Consider the following 17,867-nt stretch of genomic DNA (forward strand, 5'->3'; position numbering starts at 1 on the left):
CCTTTAGCTGGGAGAGAGCTGAGCCTGGAATTCGAGGCAGCTCCTGACCAGCCCAGACCCTACCTGCTCACTGGGGAGAGGGGACAGATACCCACAAACCGCCTAGCCCTAGAGAACAAGTCAGCAGCCACAGGTGTGAGGTTGCCAGCCAGGTAGAGAAGGGCCAAGAAAAATACTCTGATGGGATGTGTGTGTGTGTGTGGAGGGGGGGGGCTGCTGAGAGGATCTTTCTAGGTTGGTAGAGAACCGGGCCACCTGGCTGAGGAGAAGCGTGAGGAGATGACATCTCATTAACTAGCGTTGGGGCACCTTTCCTGGGGTGGCAGGGCCGGCCTTTGGGGTTGAGAACCAGGGGTGCTACTGCGCGGGCTCTTTCCAGGGTAAGAATCGGAGACCACGTTAGCTAGCTCAAGGAAGGAAGAGTTTGCGGTCAGGATTCAGCAGGTGGACTGACGGGAGTCCAGAGGCGAGGGCAGCATCTCCTCAGAGAGAGGCGTAGGGCTAGAAAGGTGTCTTCTCTAATGTTTCTTATTTTCCTTCTCTTTTTGTCTTTCTGGCCTTTGGTTTCCCCCAGTCCCTCTCCTCCTCCTCTCTGGCTTAATGTTGCGTGCACGTGCGGGCGCGCGCACGCTCACGCACACGCGCACACACGCACACTCGCCCATCTGCCTTTCTCTGTGCGTTTGTTCCTTTCTCCTCTTTCCACCGTCTGTCTTTCATGTGAGCGCACTTTCTGCTCCCCCATCATTGACCTCCAACTACAGGGAAGGTAACTGACCGAAGGCTCCAGCTGCTGCCTCGGAAATCCACTGCCAAGTTTGTGCCCAGACCGTGAGTTGCTCTAGCCAGTGACTTAGCAGAGCAGGGTACTCCGGATTCAACTGAGCTGCTTTGGCTGGAGAAGCCCCCAGCAGCCTAGCCAGGCTGCCTTAGTCTGCATGGCCGGTCCAGGATGCTTCCAGCTTCTCCCTCCCAGTCACTCAGGAGTGGACGTGCATTGCAGTCAGATGACGCTCCCGGCCTCTCCCGGCTGCCTCCCCTGATACAGTCCTTTCTGGTTGAGTCCAGCCGTGGCATCCGCCTCTTGCAGAACCTGGACTCACACACTGCGGTTGTGGTGGGTCATTAAGGATCCCCACCACCCACCCCACATAACCTCTCCTTCCACCTCCTACTATCAACACGCACAGAGCGGATGAGAACGGAAGAGAATGAAGAAGAGGACACCTTTTCCCTGGGTCCCACTGTGACGTGCCCACCCAGCACAGAGCCTGTCACAAGGCAGGTGGTCCCGAGGAGCGAGCCCTACTCTGGCTGGCTCACTGCGGACAGCTGCTGGGAGGATTCTGGTTTGGGGCCGAGGGACACTGGACCCCTCCCTGCAGCATCCACTTCTGACTTGGGCCATGCACATCCCGTGTGGAGTCACCTCCTCCCTGCACTGGGGGTGGGGAATTTCTGGAAGGCCTTAGACTCCCTCCTGGGTGGGCTCACGTCAGGCAAGGGACCCCACGTGTCAGCAGGTGTTTTTGCTCAGCAGTGTGATCCTTGCAGCCTCTGTCTGGATCCCAGCCCGCCCAGTTATCCTGATCCAGTTGGCAGACCTAGTGTTGGCTAAGAGGGTCTCCCCTTTCATTGTGAGGACATCCAGGGGCTGGGGGCTTAGCTGAAGCCACAGTGTAGTTGGGCAGAGTGCAAGGCAGCTCCTGGACTAGGCTGCGGGCAGTCTGAGAACTCCAGCTGAAGGCAGAAATGCCTTCTACACGAGGCCTGTGGTGCCCTTTCTGCCTCCAGTTTGGAGAATGACCCAAGAGCGTCCATGTACATATGTGAGGCAGGTGCCTGTGTAATCTGCACACTTGTTACTTACCCTCGCAGTCAGCTCCCACGGACCTTGAATTCTCACCCCAAGTCAACAGTGGTCTGAGAGACCCCAGGGAGTTTGCGAGGGACAAGTTTGTGAATTAAGTTCCCTCTGAAAACCAGACACTGCTTCTTCTTTCCAAGGTGGACAAAACCCCACTGCCCCCCACCCCACTCAGGCCACATAGCCAGCCCAGAAGAAGGTCAGTACAGTGTTGTTCTGGTCAAGGGTTACCATCTGGCTCTCTGGGGGAGGGGAGAACCCTACCATATGATGCTCGACCATTCCTGTGGTGTAAATCCTGCCATTATGGCTGATGTTAAGCTACCAACATGATGTCACAGAAGGTGAAGTTGGGAAGAGAAGCACAGTGGTAGCATACCATTGTGTAATATTTCCACTGTACACCTCTCTTAGGTGCGATAACCTCAAAGACAGGGATATTAGTGACATATAAAGAAATTAAGAAACAATGAGTTTTGAGTATTTACCCCTTTGTGGTTAATATGATTTAATTGTATGGTTACATAACTTAATTTTTAATGCAAGCAGCTTGTAAAATGTCCGAAACTTTAACCATCCACTCTCATGAGCTGTATGGACAGGCACCGGACCGCTGGGTGGTCCGCACCTTCCCCCTGGCGTGGACAGCCGCGGGTGGGATCCAGTGCACAGAGAGACAGGGGTGGAGGCCTGACCGCCCAGCTGGTATCTGTTCTTCAGTTTTCTTCCTCCTCAGTCAGCAATGCCAGGTGATCTAGGCAACCTAAGAGACATTCAACAAACACAGGCTCTCTGGGCTGTGTGATGTCAACAGCACACAGAGCATCGTGGCTGGCTGGCCGGAGGACAGGTGCAGGGATTAGAGAATGAGGAGGAAGTTTAGCCCAGCTGGAGATAAACACAGGTGCGGAGGGAGGCTGGACACACGGAGGGACCTGACTTCCGAGCTCTCCGGCCAGGTATTCTCTGGCACTGGGGGCTTCTGAGGCTCGCTCGCCCAGATTGGCTGGTTCACCTCCCTAGTCATCCAGACGAGGAGTGGGGTGGGAGCTGTGGCCAGGGCACCTCCCTGGGCACCCTGGCTCTGGCAGGCGAGACTGAGGGTCCTTAGGACTTGGATTAAATTTAGCTTTAAATCCTAGCTCTAGAAATCATATTCCCCTCTCTCTCTCTCTCTCTACACACACACACACACACACACACACACACACACACACACACCCCTCTCAGAGACCTAGCCTTTCCCCAGATAATCATCAACCCCCAAGGTAGCAGGAGGTAGTAGACAGGACTTGAACAATGATCACAAGGTCCAGACCTCCGGCAAGGTAAAGATAACATCTTGACCTAAGTTGTGTCAGTTCCTGAGACCTAGCTGGAATGACCCTCTGGCAACTTTCCTATGAGACCAGACAGAGGGATCCAAGAACAGACCTCAGAACTGTCCTCAAGACCCCCCCCCCAAAAAAATGATTTATGACCCTCATCTCACCTCCAACCAATCAGCTCCCAGCACAACCCGGACCCCTAAGCCATTGTTTGGGATGTTGCCCTATAGAATCTGTAATCTCCATGCCATCCGGGAGTTGGGTCTTCTGAGTGTTAGCTTCCAGCTCTCCGGGATGGCGCCACTGATAATAAAACAGACAATGTTTTTCCACTGCGATTCTCGAGTGTTTTGTGTCTGGCTCTGCGGGTACCGGGTGGATGAACTCTTTCTGTTCAAAACACAGGCGTGTGTGAGTTAATAACAGTACAGGCTCTGGGTTCTCCGGTTAGAGCCCAGGCTCCCTTCTAACTGTGTGTGACTCGCAGCAAGTTGCAGCACCACTCTGAGCCTCAGCTCCCCCGTGGGGGTCCTAGCACAGACCTCACAGTGTGTGGGGATTAAATGATCGTGGGCAGGCCGTGTCCCGGTCAGTGCCCGTGTGCTGTGAGGAGCGCACCAAGGGCTGGAGCAGCAGCTCAGTCACGTGGCCAGATGGTAGAATACCCCGGGCCTCCAGTACTGTTTAAGCACGGCAGAGAGGGCTGGACACGCAGAGGAGAAGGAAGGGACTTTGATATCTTGCGTAAGGAGGGAGAAGAACCGATGGCCTTTGGTCTCCACTCTGCCACTTCAAAGGGTTCCAGTGCCGGGGTAGCGAAGGCTGTGTGTGCCCCGTGTCCGCCCCCTCAGTCCTCTCCGGGCGTGTCAGCGCCGCGCGCATGCGCAGTCCGAGGCGTGCTGCCCCTCCAGGTTGTCACCTCCACGTTTTCTCTGAAACCCGGCAGAAGGCCGCCTAGCTCAGGGCAAGCCCCGCCAGTGTGCCTATTATCTGCAGCTGCTTAACAGAACACCCCAAAGTTCAGAGGCTTAAAGCAACAGCAATCACGTGTGTGCTCATGAAGCTGCAGATGAGGGTGGCCGGGCCCTGCTCTCTGCGGCCTCCGCCTGGCTGATGTCTAGGATGGGCAGGTCCTCTTCCCACGCGGCTCCTGCACGAGGCTGGTTGGGTTCTGCGCAGCACGAGTCTCGAGGTGCCTGGATTTCCTACACGTGGCTGGCCTCCCCAAGAGCACAAAAGCAGGAGCTGCCGGGCCTCCTTGACACGTGGGTTCAGAAAGCACACAAGGTCACTCCGCATTGTTCTATGGACCAAAACAGTCCCGGGGCCAGCCCACAGGCGAGGGGAACAGACTCCACCTCTTGCTGAGGGAGTGGCGAGCTCAGCTCACTTTGCTAACCAGAATGCGGGATGGGGAATACTGTTGTGGTCCTTGACCACAAACTCGGTCACATCCAGCGTGTGTGGGAGGAAGGAGGGGATTAATGCCCCTAGGCCATCCCTAACCAACGAGTGCAGGAATTGGGGGATAAATGCAGATCCCCTGTCCTTCAGAGATTGGACAGGCTCTTAAGGGGATCGCAGGCAGGACTGAGCCCAGTGCCCACAGGGGACTAGCTCAACAATGCCCCTTCATGGCCTTTTGCTCTGTTCCCATCTGTACCTCGTTCCCCCTCTGCCACTTCCTCCAAACACCACCCACTTCTGGTATTAGGCCTTCCTCCTCTCCTCAGAAAAGAAACCAAGTTTCTTTGTTTGAAAAGGCTTCTTTTCCCTGGCTGATTGGCTCAGCAATAGAGCATCGGCCTGGTTTGTGGAAGTTCTGGGTTCAATTCCTGGTCAGGGCACATAGGAGAAGTGCTCATCTGCTTCTCCACCCCTCCCCCTCCTCCCTCTTTTCTCTTTCCCTCCCTCTCTCTTTCCCTTCCACAGCCATGGCTCAAATGGTTCTGGGCCCTGAGGATAGTTCCATGGCCTTGCCTCAGGCTCTAAAAATAGCTCAGTTGCCAAGCAATGAAGCAGCGGCCCCAGATGGGCAGAGCATCACTGGGTAAGGGGCTTGCAGGGTGGATCCTGGTTGGGGTGCTTGTGAGACTCTGTCTCTTGGCCTCTCCACCTCTCACTAAATTTTAAAAAAAGCCCCTTAATGGGGGCTGTAAAATATTGCACCAGGCTCCTAGGGCTGAGTAATCCCATGGGAATGAATGTGACAGGGCTTTGTAAACTGGCCCCTGGGAGCTGAGATGGCTTTGAGCACAGGAACTCTGGAGGGAAGCATGGGGACCAGGGGACACTGGGATGGGAGGCCCAGTCCCCCGTCCCCCAGGTCATCAGTAAAGTGGTGACAGAGAGGTGTGGGGAGACACGAAGGGGGTGCTGTCAAAGGTGCTTTCTGTGGGGCAGAGAAACAAGGCGTGCTGTGTCCCTATCCTGCCCACCACATTCAGGTGACTTAGCAAAATCAGGTGACTCATCAAGCCACCACAGCCTGTGTGCGACAATGTCCCTTCAATTCATTCACCCGGATTTGCTGGGACTTGCCCTTGTGGAACAAGCCTTGCCTCTGGATTTGGCCTCTGCCCCAGGAAAGAGGGGCAAAATACCAGGGAGAGAGCCCATTCACCCCCCCCCACCCCCCGTTCAGTAAACACGGAGCAGCTGAGCTCCCTCCAAGCCAGGGCCAGAGGTGGGGATCCCCAGGTGGGGCGGCTCCGGGGTGGGGGCAGGGGGCGGGGCGTGGGGGGGCCAGGAAGCAGGCAGCCTGAGGGCACAGAAGCATCAGCTTGCTGTGTGGGGGTTGCTCAGGGCCCAGAGGGACGTCTGACCCGGAATCCGGAATCTGGAGATGGGGCAGGTAATTAATTATGGAAATCTTCCCAGAGAAGCTGATGTCTACCTTGAACCCCATCCGGTCTTAGGATTTTGCCAGGAGACAGGGAAGGCAGAGGAAACTGCGTGGGTTTGGGGAGACCTGGCTCATTTGAGAAACTTCACTGTGGCCATAGAGAGGTGGAAAAGGATGGAAGGTGAGGCTGGAGAGAGAAGCGGGTCGGGAAGAGCCGCGGGAGCCCCTGAGGAGTCGAAAGCAGAGGACGGAGGGGTCAGGTGGAGTTTAGGATACATATCGCTGGTTGCATTGATGGCCAGCTGAAGGGAGACCAGCTAAGGGGCTCACTCAGTCATTCAACAAACATCTGTGGAGCCCCTACTAGGTACCAGGCCCTGCCTGTGTTGTTGTGGGGGTCCCGGTGAGGGGCAGTCGAGGACTGGCTGGAGAGAAGGGGCAGAGATTTGGGGAGGCACTCTCACTGTTACACAAACATATCCTGGAGATTCACAAACTGGCCTCCGGTTCCTGGACTAGTTGTGTATGAATTTGGAAATTGGGGACCTGTTATTTCAGGGGTGGAGAGCTGATTGGCAGAGCGGAGCCTAAACGTCAGGGGCCCAGGAAAGGCCAGAGATTCTAGGAGATCTAGCCACAGCAGCAGAGCTCTGCCCACCTGCTCCTGCCCCCTCACGCTGCCCTGGGCTCTAGGGAGCTTCCGTGTTGTCAGACTAAAGACAACCTGCCCCGGCCCTTCCCGGTAGGGGGCGAGACCCAGCCGCCCCGGTTTCTTTCTGTCCGTCCTGGCACGCCACTCAGGGATGCCCCCAGGGCTGGTGCTTGTTTCTCTCTCTACCTGTGCCCTGGTCCCCTCAGGCTGCAGACTCGGGGGTAGGGATCGGTTCCTCCGTCGGCCTGCGGGTTGTCTGTGGGTGTCTCGCCCGTCAGGTTAGGAACCTCTGGAGCGCAGCAGGAGGAACAGCAAGGTAAGCCAGGCAAGCTGCTGGGCTGCTCACTAATTTGAATTTGAAAAAAAAAATCATCATGCCTGTTGTGAGGATTAAAAGACAAAATAGAAGAGACAAAGGGGTTGAATGAGCTTTGAGAAGTGTGGACAGGATGCGAACACCAAGCACAAACCATGAAAAACGGCCGGAAATGCGAGCCAAGGGAACCGGACCGCAAGCTCCATGGAGGCGGGGATCTTTGTTTTTTACACACTGTTGTTTTCCGAGTGGCCCGAGCAGAGCCTGTACGACAGTAGTAGGTGCTCGGGGAACAGGAGCTGGAGAAATGAATGAAACGTCCGGGTGATGACTGTGGAGAGCAGGGTGCCGGGTCACTAGGGGGGCAAGGAGGCTTCCAGGAGGGGGCAGGAGGGGCCAGGGGCTGGGAGGCCGTGGGGAACGGGCCCACTGGACTGGGAGTGTCTGCCTCAGAGCTCCTTGGCCCTCTGGGGTTTTTGGTTCTTTTAGATTTTATTTATTCACGTTAGAGAGTGGAGAGAGACAGACAGAAAGAGAAAGAGAGAGAGAGAGAGAGAGAGAGAGAGAGAGAGAGAGAAGGGGGAGGAGCAGGAAAGTATCAACTCCCATCTGTGCCCTGACCAGGCAAGTCCAGGGTTTCGAACTGGCGACTTCAGTGTTTCAGGTTGACCCTTTATCCACTGCTCCACCACAGGCCAGGAGGCCCTCTGGGGGTTGGACCATGTCCCCCAGAAGCCTGTAGGTCTCACTTATCCGGGTCTCACTGACCTGGGTTATGGGTCTGGCGTCAGCAGAGGGATTTCCCTGCTGGGGTCCTCCCCCCCCCCCCCCCCCCGTGACTCCCAAACCACCTCCTCTACCTTCCAGCCCTCCACAGCGACAGCACAGGCCCTGTGACATGACCACGCCCCCTGCATGGTGCCCCTCCTGTGCTCTGGGTCCCTCAGGAACTTGGGGTGCCCCCCGGGCCCCACCCTCTGCTCTAGTTGCTGTCCTCTCCCCCACTTCCAGGCCTTTGCTCAGAAAGCTCCAGACTAAGCTTAGCCACAGAGGCCAAGACCACACCTCCACTCCAGCCTCCCTGTGGGGCCTTATCCGGGCTCAGCACAATTCTGAGAGGCTGTGCTCCAGCTGTCTCTCCTTCACTGCAGAGGGGGCTGAGTAACCTGCCCCACTGGGTGGTGGTGGTGGGGTCCACGCTGTGTTTGCCAAAGAGCTTTGTGAAATGGTCAAGTGTAAGGTAATGCAGCGCTCAGTGCAACATTGTTGCCTTGAGGCTGAAAGGAGCTAAAGCAAAACCAAAGAACCTTGGGTGTGTGTGTGTGTGTGTGTGTGTGTGTGTGTGTGTCAGAGAGAGAGAGAGGACGGGGAGAAGTGAGTGGAGATGTTTGAACAGATGGAGGGATAATATCAAGTAGTTAAGAATTGGCTGGTATATTTTTGGATTCCATTTTTTAATGAATTTTATTGGGATGACATTAATAAAATTCCATCATTTTCGGGTGCACAATTCTAGAATACATCATCTATATATTGTGTGTTCACCATCCAAGTCTCCTTCCATCACCACTTATCCCCTCTACCCTCCCCTACCTCCTCCCACCTGCCTTTGCCCCGTAATCACCACACTGCTGTCTGTGTCTAGTTCTTTCTCTTTGCTTAATCTCACCACCTTTCTCACCTAGCCTCCAAACCCCTTCCCTTCTGACAGCTGTCAGTCTGTTCTCTGTATCTGTGGGTCTGTTTCTATTTTGTTTGTTAGTTTATTTTGTTCATTAGTTTCCACATGTGAGTGAAATCATACGGCACTTGTCTTTCTCTGACTTAGTTCTCTCAGCATAATGCTCTCCAGGGCCATCCATGCTGTTGCAAACGGTAAGATTTCCTTCATTTTTTTTTTTTTAAAGACGAGTAGTGTTCCACTGAGTAAATGTACCACAGCGTTTTTATTTACTCATCTACTGATGGGCACTCGGGCCATTTCCAAATGTTGGCTGTTGTAATTGAACATGGGAGTGCACATATCCTTTCTAATCAGTGTTTTGGGATTCTTAGGACATATTCCCAGAAGCAGAATTGCTGGGTCATAAGGCAGTTCCGTTTTTAATTTTTTGAGGTAACTCTATACTACTGCTTTCCACAGTGGCTGCACCAGTCTGCATTCCCACCAACAGTGCAGGAGGGTTCTGCTCTCTCCCTATCTCTGCCAACACTTGTTTGTTGATTTATTGGTGATAGCTATTCTGACAAATATGAGCTGATATCTCACTGTGGTTTTCATGTGCATTTCTCTGATTAGTGACATTGATCATCTTCTCATGTTTGTTGGCCATCTGTACGCCCTCTTAAGAGAAGTGTCTGTCTATTCAGGTCCTTTGCCCACTTTTTAATTGGATTGTTTGTGCATTTTTGGTGTTGAGTTTTATAAGGGTCTTATAAATTTTGAATAGCAAGCCCTTGTCAGATATAGCTGCAAATATGTTCTCCCATTCAGTGGGTTGTTTTTCCAATTTTGTTGAAGGTTTCCTTTGCTGTGCAAAAAACTTTTTAAGTTTGATGTAGTCCCATTTGTTTATTTTTTCTTTTGTCTTGCTTGAGATGATACAGAATGGGTTGGTATTTTAGACAATGATCGTTTGTAAATACATCTATACCCTCATAAAGAATGTGGTTCACTCCGGAAGTCACAGAACTCCTCATTTTCCCCAACAGACTCAAAATTTTGACTGTCCTGTGCGGTGTGGCCCCGGGAAGGAAGCCCTGGCACTGTCACAGAAGGCTCCAAGCTCAACCAACCTGAGCGGGGCTGCGTGGGTTTGAATCCAGCCTCCCCACCTGGGTGTTGAGGTCTTGCACAAGTCACCTCTTGGGGCCTGTCTCCTCACCTGCCTAAGAAACAGGGATGGCATACCAGCCTCGCAGAGCTGTTGCAAGATCAGACGGGTTCCTTCACATATCACGGAGTTAGAGCACGCAGCACGGTGCTGGGCAGACTGGTATCACGGGTTTGCTGTTGGCACCCCCACCTCTACCCCTTCGTTCCCAACTCGCCTTCCTGGTTCTGGAACCCCTTCTGTGGTGGTCCTTCCCCATCCTCATTCAGACCTGTTAACTGCCACCTCCTCCGGGAAGCCTGTTCTGCCCGCCTCAATTAGGAAGCCTGCCCTTCCCCCAGAGTCTCACTTTCCACTGTTTTTCTCCTTTCAGACCACCCCGAGGCTGTCCTCAGCCCTCCCCGACGGCCCCCACCCCCTTGTCCCCTACCCAACCTCCCCCTCCCACCCCCACCCCCACCCCCACCCCCACACAGCACACACCAGGCTGGCCTGTCCATCTCAGGTTTTATTGTAAAAATGTTAAAATAAATTACATTTGACATCATGGTCCGTATGCACATACAGTGTGTGCACTTCCGGGACAGCCAGTGACACCCAGCGGGGAGGAGGGGGGCGAGGACAGGAAGATGAGCATATGATCAAAACATTTTACAGAGTAGTGGGAGGCCACTCTTTCTCACTCCACTGTCCACCATATCCCTCAGTTTCAGTGGGTGCGGGTGTGGATGCTCACGCCTGTCGCCGTCTTCACATGCAGGGGAGTGGGTGGGTTCTGGCCCGGTCTGGCCCCCCAGTAACGGGGAGGGGGCTGAGAAGCAGAGAGGGTGTTGGGGTCGAGAGTGATCACTCACCTCCCGCCCAGTATCCGTCACCTGTGACGGGTAACCCTCCCCGACTCTGTTCACCTGCGGATCAGCGTCCCCTCCCACACTCGGTGTGGGGACTCTCGACATCCAGACCTTGGCGGAGGTCACCAAGAAAGGCCCAGCTGAGTGGCGGGGTAAGAGAATGAACACCGAACACCCCAATCCTTGGGACCCTGCTCCTGCTCCTTCGCGCCACTTTGGCTCTAAAGCCAACAGGTGCCGGGTGTATAAAACAGTTTATTTTAAAACAATAACAAAACATGCACGGGGAAGAGAACCTAAGAACTCAACCAGCGCCTTCCTGGAAACAGTCTGCAGCCCCTTCCCGGAAACAGTCTGTTCAGTTTCACATTATCTTTGCCCTCCCCCCATCACAGATCCTTTCCTCTCTTACACACACACACACATACACACACACACACACACACACAGGCTAGAGGGAGGAGCTTGGTTCACATATCTGGCCATTCCCACTTGTGAGAGCTAAGCGCAGACTGGGGAGCAGTGAGGTCCTGGCCCTGGGCAGAGGGAGATGGGGTGGGGGGGGTGGGGGGGTGTCAGAGCTGAGCTGGCGCTGTGGCTCCCTGGTCACCGGCCACGACCTGCCCCCTTCCCTTCCTCCCACCACCCGGGAGGCAGAAAGCCCGCATCTACCATCACTTAGCCACAGGGTGTCCCAGTAAATCAACAAGGCTCTAGGAGCTGGGGCATGCTTGGGGCTTGGGACCCAGGACTGGCTCCTTATCGGGACCATTGCAGTAACCGCCTTATCTGCTCCCTCCCTTTCCCCAGGCGGCCCTTCCCCTACTGAGGTTTGCAGGAGGGGCCAGTCGGGCAGACCAGAGGGGGTGGTTGAACCCTTGCCCCAGGCAGGGCCCTGCTCCTGCTGAGGCACGAAGGGCCCAGCGCCCACACCACAGCTAGACCTCCGGCAAAGGCCGGGCGCTCCCTCTCTCCAAAACACCTAGCTCGGCGCCCGGCACACAGAAGCTCACTCATGTTGGACGCTCCAGTGGCCGAGACCCCGAACTAAGAGAACCGTGTGACATTCTGAACCGCAGGATGGGGCGCAGACCCACGCAGTGCAGGCCTCTTCGGGGTCCGTCCCGCTGGCCCACCCGTGTCCTTGAACCATCAAGTCAACCAGCTGTGCTCGGGACAGACGCCTCCCGGGGCCAGGGCGCCGGCTCAGCCGGAGAACAGAGGCCCTGTCCTGGGCAGGCGCCATGCTCAACGGGTAGCATCTAGCTGGAGGGGATAGAAGGTGAGGAAGGCCCTCAGCGCCCCACTCCTAGTTCCAGGGGGTCCCGGGCACAGCAGGACGCCCCAGGATGAGGGTAACAGAAGCCGTCCAAGGTGGAGTGGGGAGCCGGCCCCCCCCTCACGTGCCCCGGGGGCCGTTCGCCTTGTTGTACTCGTTCATGAGCTGTTCGTAAGGCACGGAGAGCTCCGACTCGGTGCTGGTGAAGGTGGACTCGTCGGACGAGGGCAGCTCGCCCAAGCCGAGGGTCGCCTGGGCCTCGGCCTCTTCCGGGGGCCGCTCCTCCCCGGCCAGGTTGTCCTCCAGCGAGGACTTGGACGCCTCCTCGTCCAGGAGGCCGGTCTCCTCGTTCGCAAAGGTGATGTTGGCGTTCTGGAAGATGAGCGGGTGGTAGTCCGGGGCGTCCCACGGCTCGCCCTCCTCGCTGATGCGGTCCAGCTGGTTAGTGAACACCTCGGAGGCGGGGGAGCCACCCTGGGGGGACCCCGTCTCAGCCTCCTCACCGGGGGGCCGCGCCACGTGGCCCTTGCTCCTCAGCGTCTGAGACACCTCTTCCAAGCTGGGCACCCGGTTCTTAGAGTAGAACACCAGGGGCGCCAGGGAGGCAGGGACGCCCCCCTGAGGCCCCGGCCCTGGTCCCAGTCCCAGTCCGGGTCCAGGTCCGGGTCCAGGTCCGGGTCCGGGTCCAGGCCCAGGCCCCATCCCCGGGACCCTGTCCCCACCCCCGCTCGTCTTCATGGCCTTCTTCCCAATCTGCTTGATGAGGTCATTGTAGGTCTCCTCCTTTTTGGACAGAAAGCTGAAGATGTTGACGTCCTTGGACGCTGGGCCCCCCGCCATCTGCAGCGCCTTCCTGGAGTGCGGGGAGCTCTCGAAGGACTCCTTCCGCCGCCGCCGCCGCTTCTTAATGGCCTTGTGTACCTCCACGAACATGCTCACCTTCCAGTTGACAAACAGGGACAGCCAGGCCAGCCCCAGGTAGATCCAGAGCTCCACGAAGTAGCGGTACAGGGCGTGGTAGTTGGCGCTGGGGTTCACACCTGAGGACAGAACCGGAAGCCCAGAGGGTCAGGAGAGGGTCGCAGCGGGACCCGCAAACACTCAAAGGCCAAGACCACCACCTGGGAGTGGGAACGGCACCAAAACACAGGAGGGGAGCCCGACCAGGTGGTGGCGCAGTGGATAGAGCGTCGGACTGGGACGCGGAGGATCCAGGTTCGAAACCCCGAGGTCGCCGGCTTGAGCTTGGGCTCATCTGGTGTGGGCAGGGCTCACCAGCCCAAGGTCACTGGAGCAAGGGGTCACTGGGTCTGCTGTAGCCCCGGGTCAAGGCACATAAGAGAAATCAATTAATGAACAACTAAGGTGCCTCAACGAACAATTGATGCTTCTCATCTCTCTCCCTTCCTGTCTGTCCCTATCTGTCCCTCTCTCTGTCTCTGTCACAAAAACAAAAACAAAAATAAACAAAAAAATAAGAAAAGAAAAAACACAGGAGGGGCTGCAATAAGAAAGGGTCCAGGAGGCCTGCCCTCCCACGGCCAGGCTGCTGACACCTGCTCCAGGGAGCCCTCCCAGGTTATCCCACACGTTTTACACTCCAGGATTATCTGGGGTTTGTGTAAGTTTCCACCTCCTGGGGCGTGTTGATTGTAACATTATGTCTCCTGTGCTTCTCCTGCCATCTTCTGAGCCTAAAAAAGGGGCTTCCTCCGGAGTGCGGCTCCCTCGGGGCAGGGACTAGAGGGTCCCCGAAGGCAGGGGCTGTGTGTCCCCCGCAGACGGGAGGCGCTGCTCATCTTATTCCGGGTCTTGGGCATCGGGGGTTATGCCGACAACCAGGCACACGCTCGTGCAGCCGGGCCCTCTCCTCAGCACCGAGGACCAGGAACTCACTGGACTTTTCCACACCTGGGGGCGGGAGCTGTTCCTTCAGGATTTTTGTTTCGTTTTGGACCAGTTTTACAGTTTTTAGGGGCACCGAGGCAGAGGTTTAGCATCTCGTTGGGCTGAGAAAGGACGGGTTATAAGCACCCTCTACGCTTCTCCATACAAAGGCTCCTCTCTGCCTGCCTGGGGCCCCGACGGCCACACAAAGGCAGGCTTGTGCCTCCGTCTAAATTTATCTCCCAAAACACAGGCCCAGCTTGGCCAGGTCAGTGGAGTGTTCAGGCCTCTCTTGTTCCTGCCCTGGCCCAGCCGCCCCCTCCCAACATTCCGAGTGTCCACTTACAATGGGGCAGAAGGGCAGTGACCTGCCTTTGCCCCCTGGGAAGGGGGAGGGGGAGACCAGAGGCCCCAGGGAACAAACAGTGGGTCAGTGTGGCCAAACGGGGTGTCAAGACGGTTAAGGACCAGGAGGCTGTGCAGGCCCCAGGCACAAGCAGGAGAGTGACCGAGTGACCGGACAGACAAAGGGGCCACAGAACCTCTCCTCCTGCCTGGATTACATAGGGGGGGGGGAGTGTCCTGGCCCTGGCAGCTTGGGAGAAGGCCTCTCTTCTGTTTAAGCTGACTGTGGTCAGAGCAAAGTTTCGGGCTTCTGAGCCAAGCCTCCGGGGCAGCTCCTCAGCTCTCGTGAAGGAAGGCAGCTCTGTGGCGGGGCGGGGTCTCAGCTCAGGGGCTCTCTGGGCACCGGCGCAAACTCCGCAGGTGTAAGGCCCCACCCTGTTCCTAGTGCACCTCAGAGCAGGAGGTGGGCACACCGGTGCCTCTCCCGGTCCAGTCCCCAGCCTGCTGGGAAGAGATCACTCGCTGATCCCGGAGAGAGGATGGGGGGGGGGGGGGAGAAAGCCACGCCCCAGGAAAGGAGCCTCGGCTCCTCTTGCAACTGGCAGGGTGAGGTGGGGTCCCCGCTGCCACCTGGGTGAGGCAGTGCCCAGGGCACAAATGCCCCCTCAGGCTCCCAATGCAGGTCACCAACTGGGACTGGAGAAGCAGAGAAAGACGTGGCGGGGAGGCAGAGGCCACGGGGGAGGGCAGGACTCACCGGCCACGAAGTCGCCGAAGCCGATGGTGGAGATGGTGATGAAGGAGTAGTAGAGGCCCTCGATGTAGTTCCAGTCCTCGGTCACCATGAACACGAAGGGCGGGATCACCAGGTGGACCAGGACGCCCCACACGATGAAGATGGCCGTGCACGTGATCTGCGCCTTCCGCTGATAGGATGGCGGTGGGGAGACCAGGTCAGACAACGGCAGAGAGCAGGGGATCCCAGCACAGACATTCGAGGGCCAGGGGTGCGGCCAGAGGGAAGGTCAGTGGGCACCACACCCGGGAGGAGGCTCACCGCCCTGGGTTCCTAGCCCAAGTCAGGAGGGCAGGGGGTTCTGAAACAGCCATCTAACACCTCTGTCCAGTTCTTGGATCTTTCCCACCCGGCCCCACCTCCTGCCAGGCTCCCCCATCTCTGCCCAACACCCGGGGTTGGGGACACACCAGGCTCACGCCTCTCTTGGTGAGGAACTGGCCCAGCCGCTTTGCTCGTCCTCCGAAGAACTTGCCCAGGGCGCTGATCCACGTCAGGCAGAGTGGCACCCCGAAGAGACCATAGAAGACACAGAAGAGCCGCCCAGCGGGGGTCTTGGGGGCTACATTGCCATAGCCTGAGGAAGAAGAGAAGTCGAGTTAAGAACAGAACCATAGCGGGGGGCACGGAGCCAGGCTCAGAGTGGCCCCTGCCCTCAGATCACTTGATGTTAGACCAGGGGTCGGGAACCTTTTTGGCTGAGAGAGCCATGAACGCCACATATTTTAAAATGTAATTCCGTGAGAGCCACACAACGACCCGTGTACATTATGCATTATCCAATAAAAATTTGGTGTTGTCCCGGAGGACAGCTGTGATTGGTAGGAATGAACATGAGCGGTAGGAAATGAATGGATTGTAACACATGAGAATGTTTTATATTTTTAACATTATTATTTATTTTATTTTTCATTATTATTATTTTTTTATTAAAGATTCGTCTGTGAGCCAAATGCAGCCATCAAAAGAGCCACATCTGGCTTGCGAGCCATAGGTTCCCGACCCCTGTGTTAGAGCAATATAATATATCTCCTTAGGAAATACATTCCCTTGATCACCCTATGATCATGATCGCTTCCGGGCAATCACGATAACACGGGCTGTGCCTCTGCCGTCTGCCTGAGGGCCCCGTGACTGGCCGGCAGACAGCCTCCACTGTCATCTCTGGAAGACACCCCTAGATGGTCCCCAAAGCCGGCACTCTTTATTCCATCCAGCCTTATGCGACCCTGCGGCTGCTCACGTCAACTTGGTGTCTAACTGCCCTCCCTCTGAACCTGGGATTGAGTGACGTGCTTGACCGGTGACAATGGACAGGCTCAGTCTAAGAACACTGCCGCTTCTCCCTCTGATCCCTTGGGGACCGTCCCTCCCGGAATCCAGATGCCACACTGTGAGATGACCGCACCTCTGTGTTTTCGCCCCCAGCTGTGCTCCCAGCCCTCAGCCAGCATTGATCACCACTTGTGATGGAAGAAGACTCAGGGAATGTCCGCCAGTGAGGCTTTCAGACAAGCCTGGCGCCAGCCACCCCGACGACCACTGCCGGAGAGGCCTCAAGCAAGAACCGACCAGTCGTGACCGGTCAACTCCCAGGACGGCGCAAGATGAGAAGTTATGCTTTTAGTTACTGTCCTCTGGGGTGGCCGGCTATGCAGCCATCCGTAGATAACCAGGACAGACACCCAGCCGGGCGAGCAGGCAGGGGCTTGGCCTGCACAGTGAGCAACCTACCTGCTCAACCCCCTCCTGCATGGCTCCGACTGCCAGGCCGTGTCGTTTCTGGTTTGAGAGCCCAGGTCGGGACTCCTGAACACAGTCTCCCAGGCATGGCCAGTCCCCAAGGATTGACAACTCCCCCCAGGAAAAGTCTCAGAAGGACAGGCTGCAGCTGACACGAGTTTAGCTGGACAAGGCCGTGGGACCAGAACTGCACTCCTCCAAGGTTCTGGGGAGCGAGGGCATGGAAGTGGGCATCCCCAAGGTCCCAGAAGACTCACCGATGGTAGTGATGACGGTGGCTGCAAAAATCATTGCATTGGGCCAGTTCCAGTTGTTGAAGGTCTGGTTCCCTGTGATGGCCACGCCCTGTCCTGCGGCATCAGATACTACCTACAAAGGGGGACAGTGAAGGTCAAAGGAGGCCAAACCAACAAATGCTTTCTAAGTGACGGTACTGTGTTCAATTCCTTGTAAACATTCTCATTTAATCATTACAATAACAAGGGACATTATTGTCTCCATTTTATAGATGATGAAACGTTTTATAGAGGATCAGAGAGGTTAAGCAATTTGTCCAAGGTCACACAGCTAGCTATTAAGTACAGCTGCTCCTCAGCTTATGATGGGCTTGCGTCCCAATAAGCCCACTGTAAGTTCGCAAGTCAAAAAATGCACTTAGCCTGACCTGTGGTGGCCTAGTGGATAGGGCCTCAACCTGGAATGCTGAGGTCGCCGGTTCAAAGCCTCAGGCTTGCCCGATCAAAGCACACACGGGAAGCAACTGTGAGTTGATGCTTCTTGTTCTCCCCCCTACCCTCCCATCTGGCTCTTTTTCTCTCTCCTCTTTCTGAAATCAACAAATAAAATCTTTTTGACAAATGCATTTCACGCACCTAACCTACCGAACATCACAGCTTAGCCTAGCCCACCTGAAACGTGCTCAGAACACAGCACAAGCAGCACCGGCAGCACTGGGCACTGCAGAGTTGGTGGTTGGCCCTTGTGGCCATGGGGCCGGCTGGGGCGTGCGGCTCGCGGCTGCCGCCCAGCGTCGCGAGAGGACTGTGCCGTCTATCACTAGCCCCGGGAAGGCTCAAAATTCAAAATTCCAAGTACAGTTTCTACTGAATGCATTATTGCTTTCA

At 56.0% G+C, this 17,867-nt stretch overlaps 1 protein-coding gene across 2 annotated transcripts in view; it reads right to left on the reverse strand.

The window, feature by feature from the left end:
• Window positions 1–10,332: 10,332 nt before the first annotated feature.
• Window positions 10,333–17,867, reverse strand: part of KCNK5 (potassium two pore domain channel subfamily K member 5) — a 39,129-nt gene continuing 31,594 nt past the window's right edge. For both annotated transcript variants that reach the window (XM_066240755.1, XM_066240803.1), the window contains exons 2-5: window positions 17,001–17,112; window positions 15,411–15,577; window positions 14,962–15,130; window positions 10,333–13,012 (exon numbers count right to left, since the gene is read on the reverse strand). In XM_066240755.1, the coding sequence (XP_066096852.1) occupies window positions 12,093–13,012; window positions 14,962–15,130; window positions 15,411–15,577; window positions 17,001–17,112 (1,368 nt within the window). In that variant the 3' untranslated portion in view covers window positions 10,333–12,092. The remainder of the gene's footprint in view (window positions 13,013–14,961; window positions 15,131–15,410; window positions 15,578–17,000; window positions 17,113–17,867) is intronic.

Source organism: Saccopteryx bilineata, chromosome 1 (assembly GCF_036850765.1).
Source record: "Saccopteryx bilineata isolate mSacBil1 chromosome 1, mSacBil1_pri_phased_curated, whole genome shotgun sequence".
In the NCBI taxonomy this organism is placed as follows: Eukaryota; Metazoa; Chordata; class Mammalia; order Chiroptera; family Emballonuridae; genus Saccopteryx; species Saccopteryx bilineata.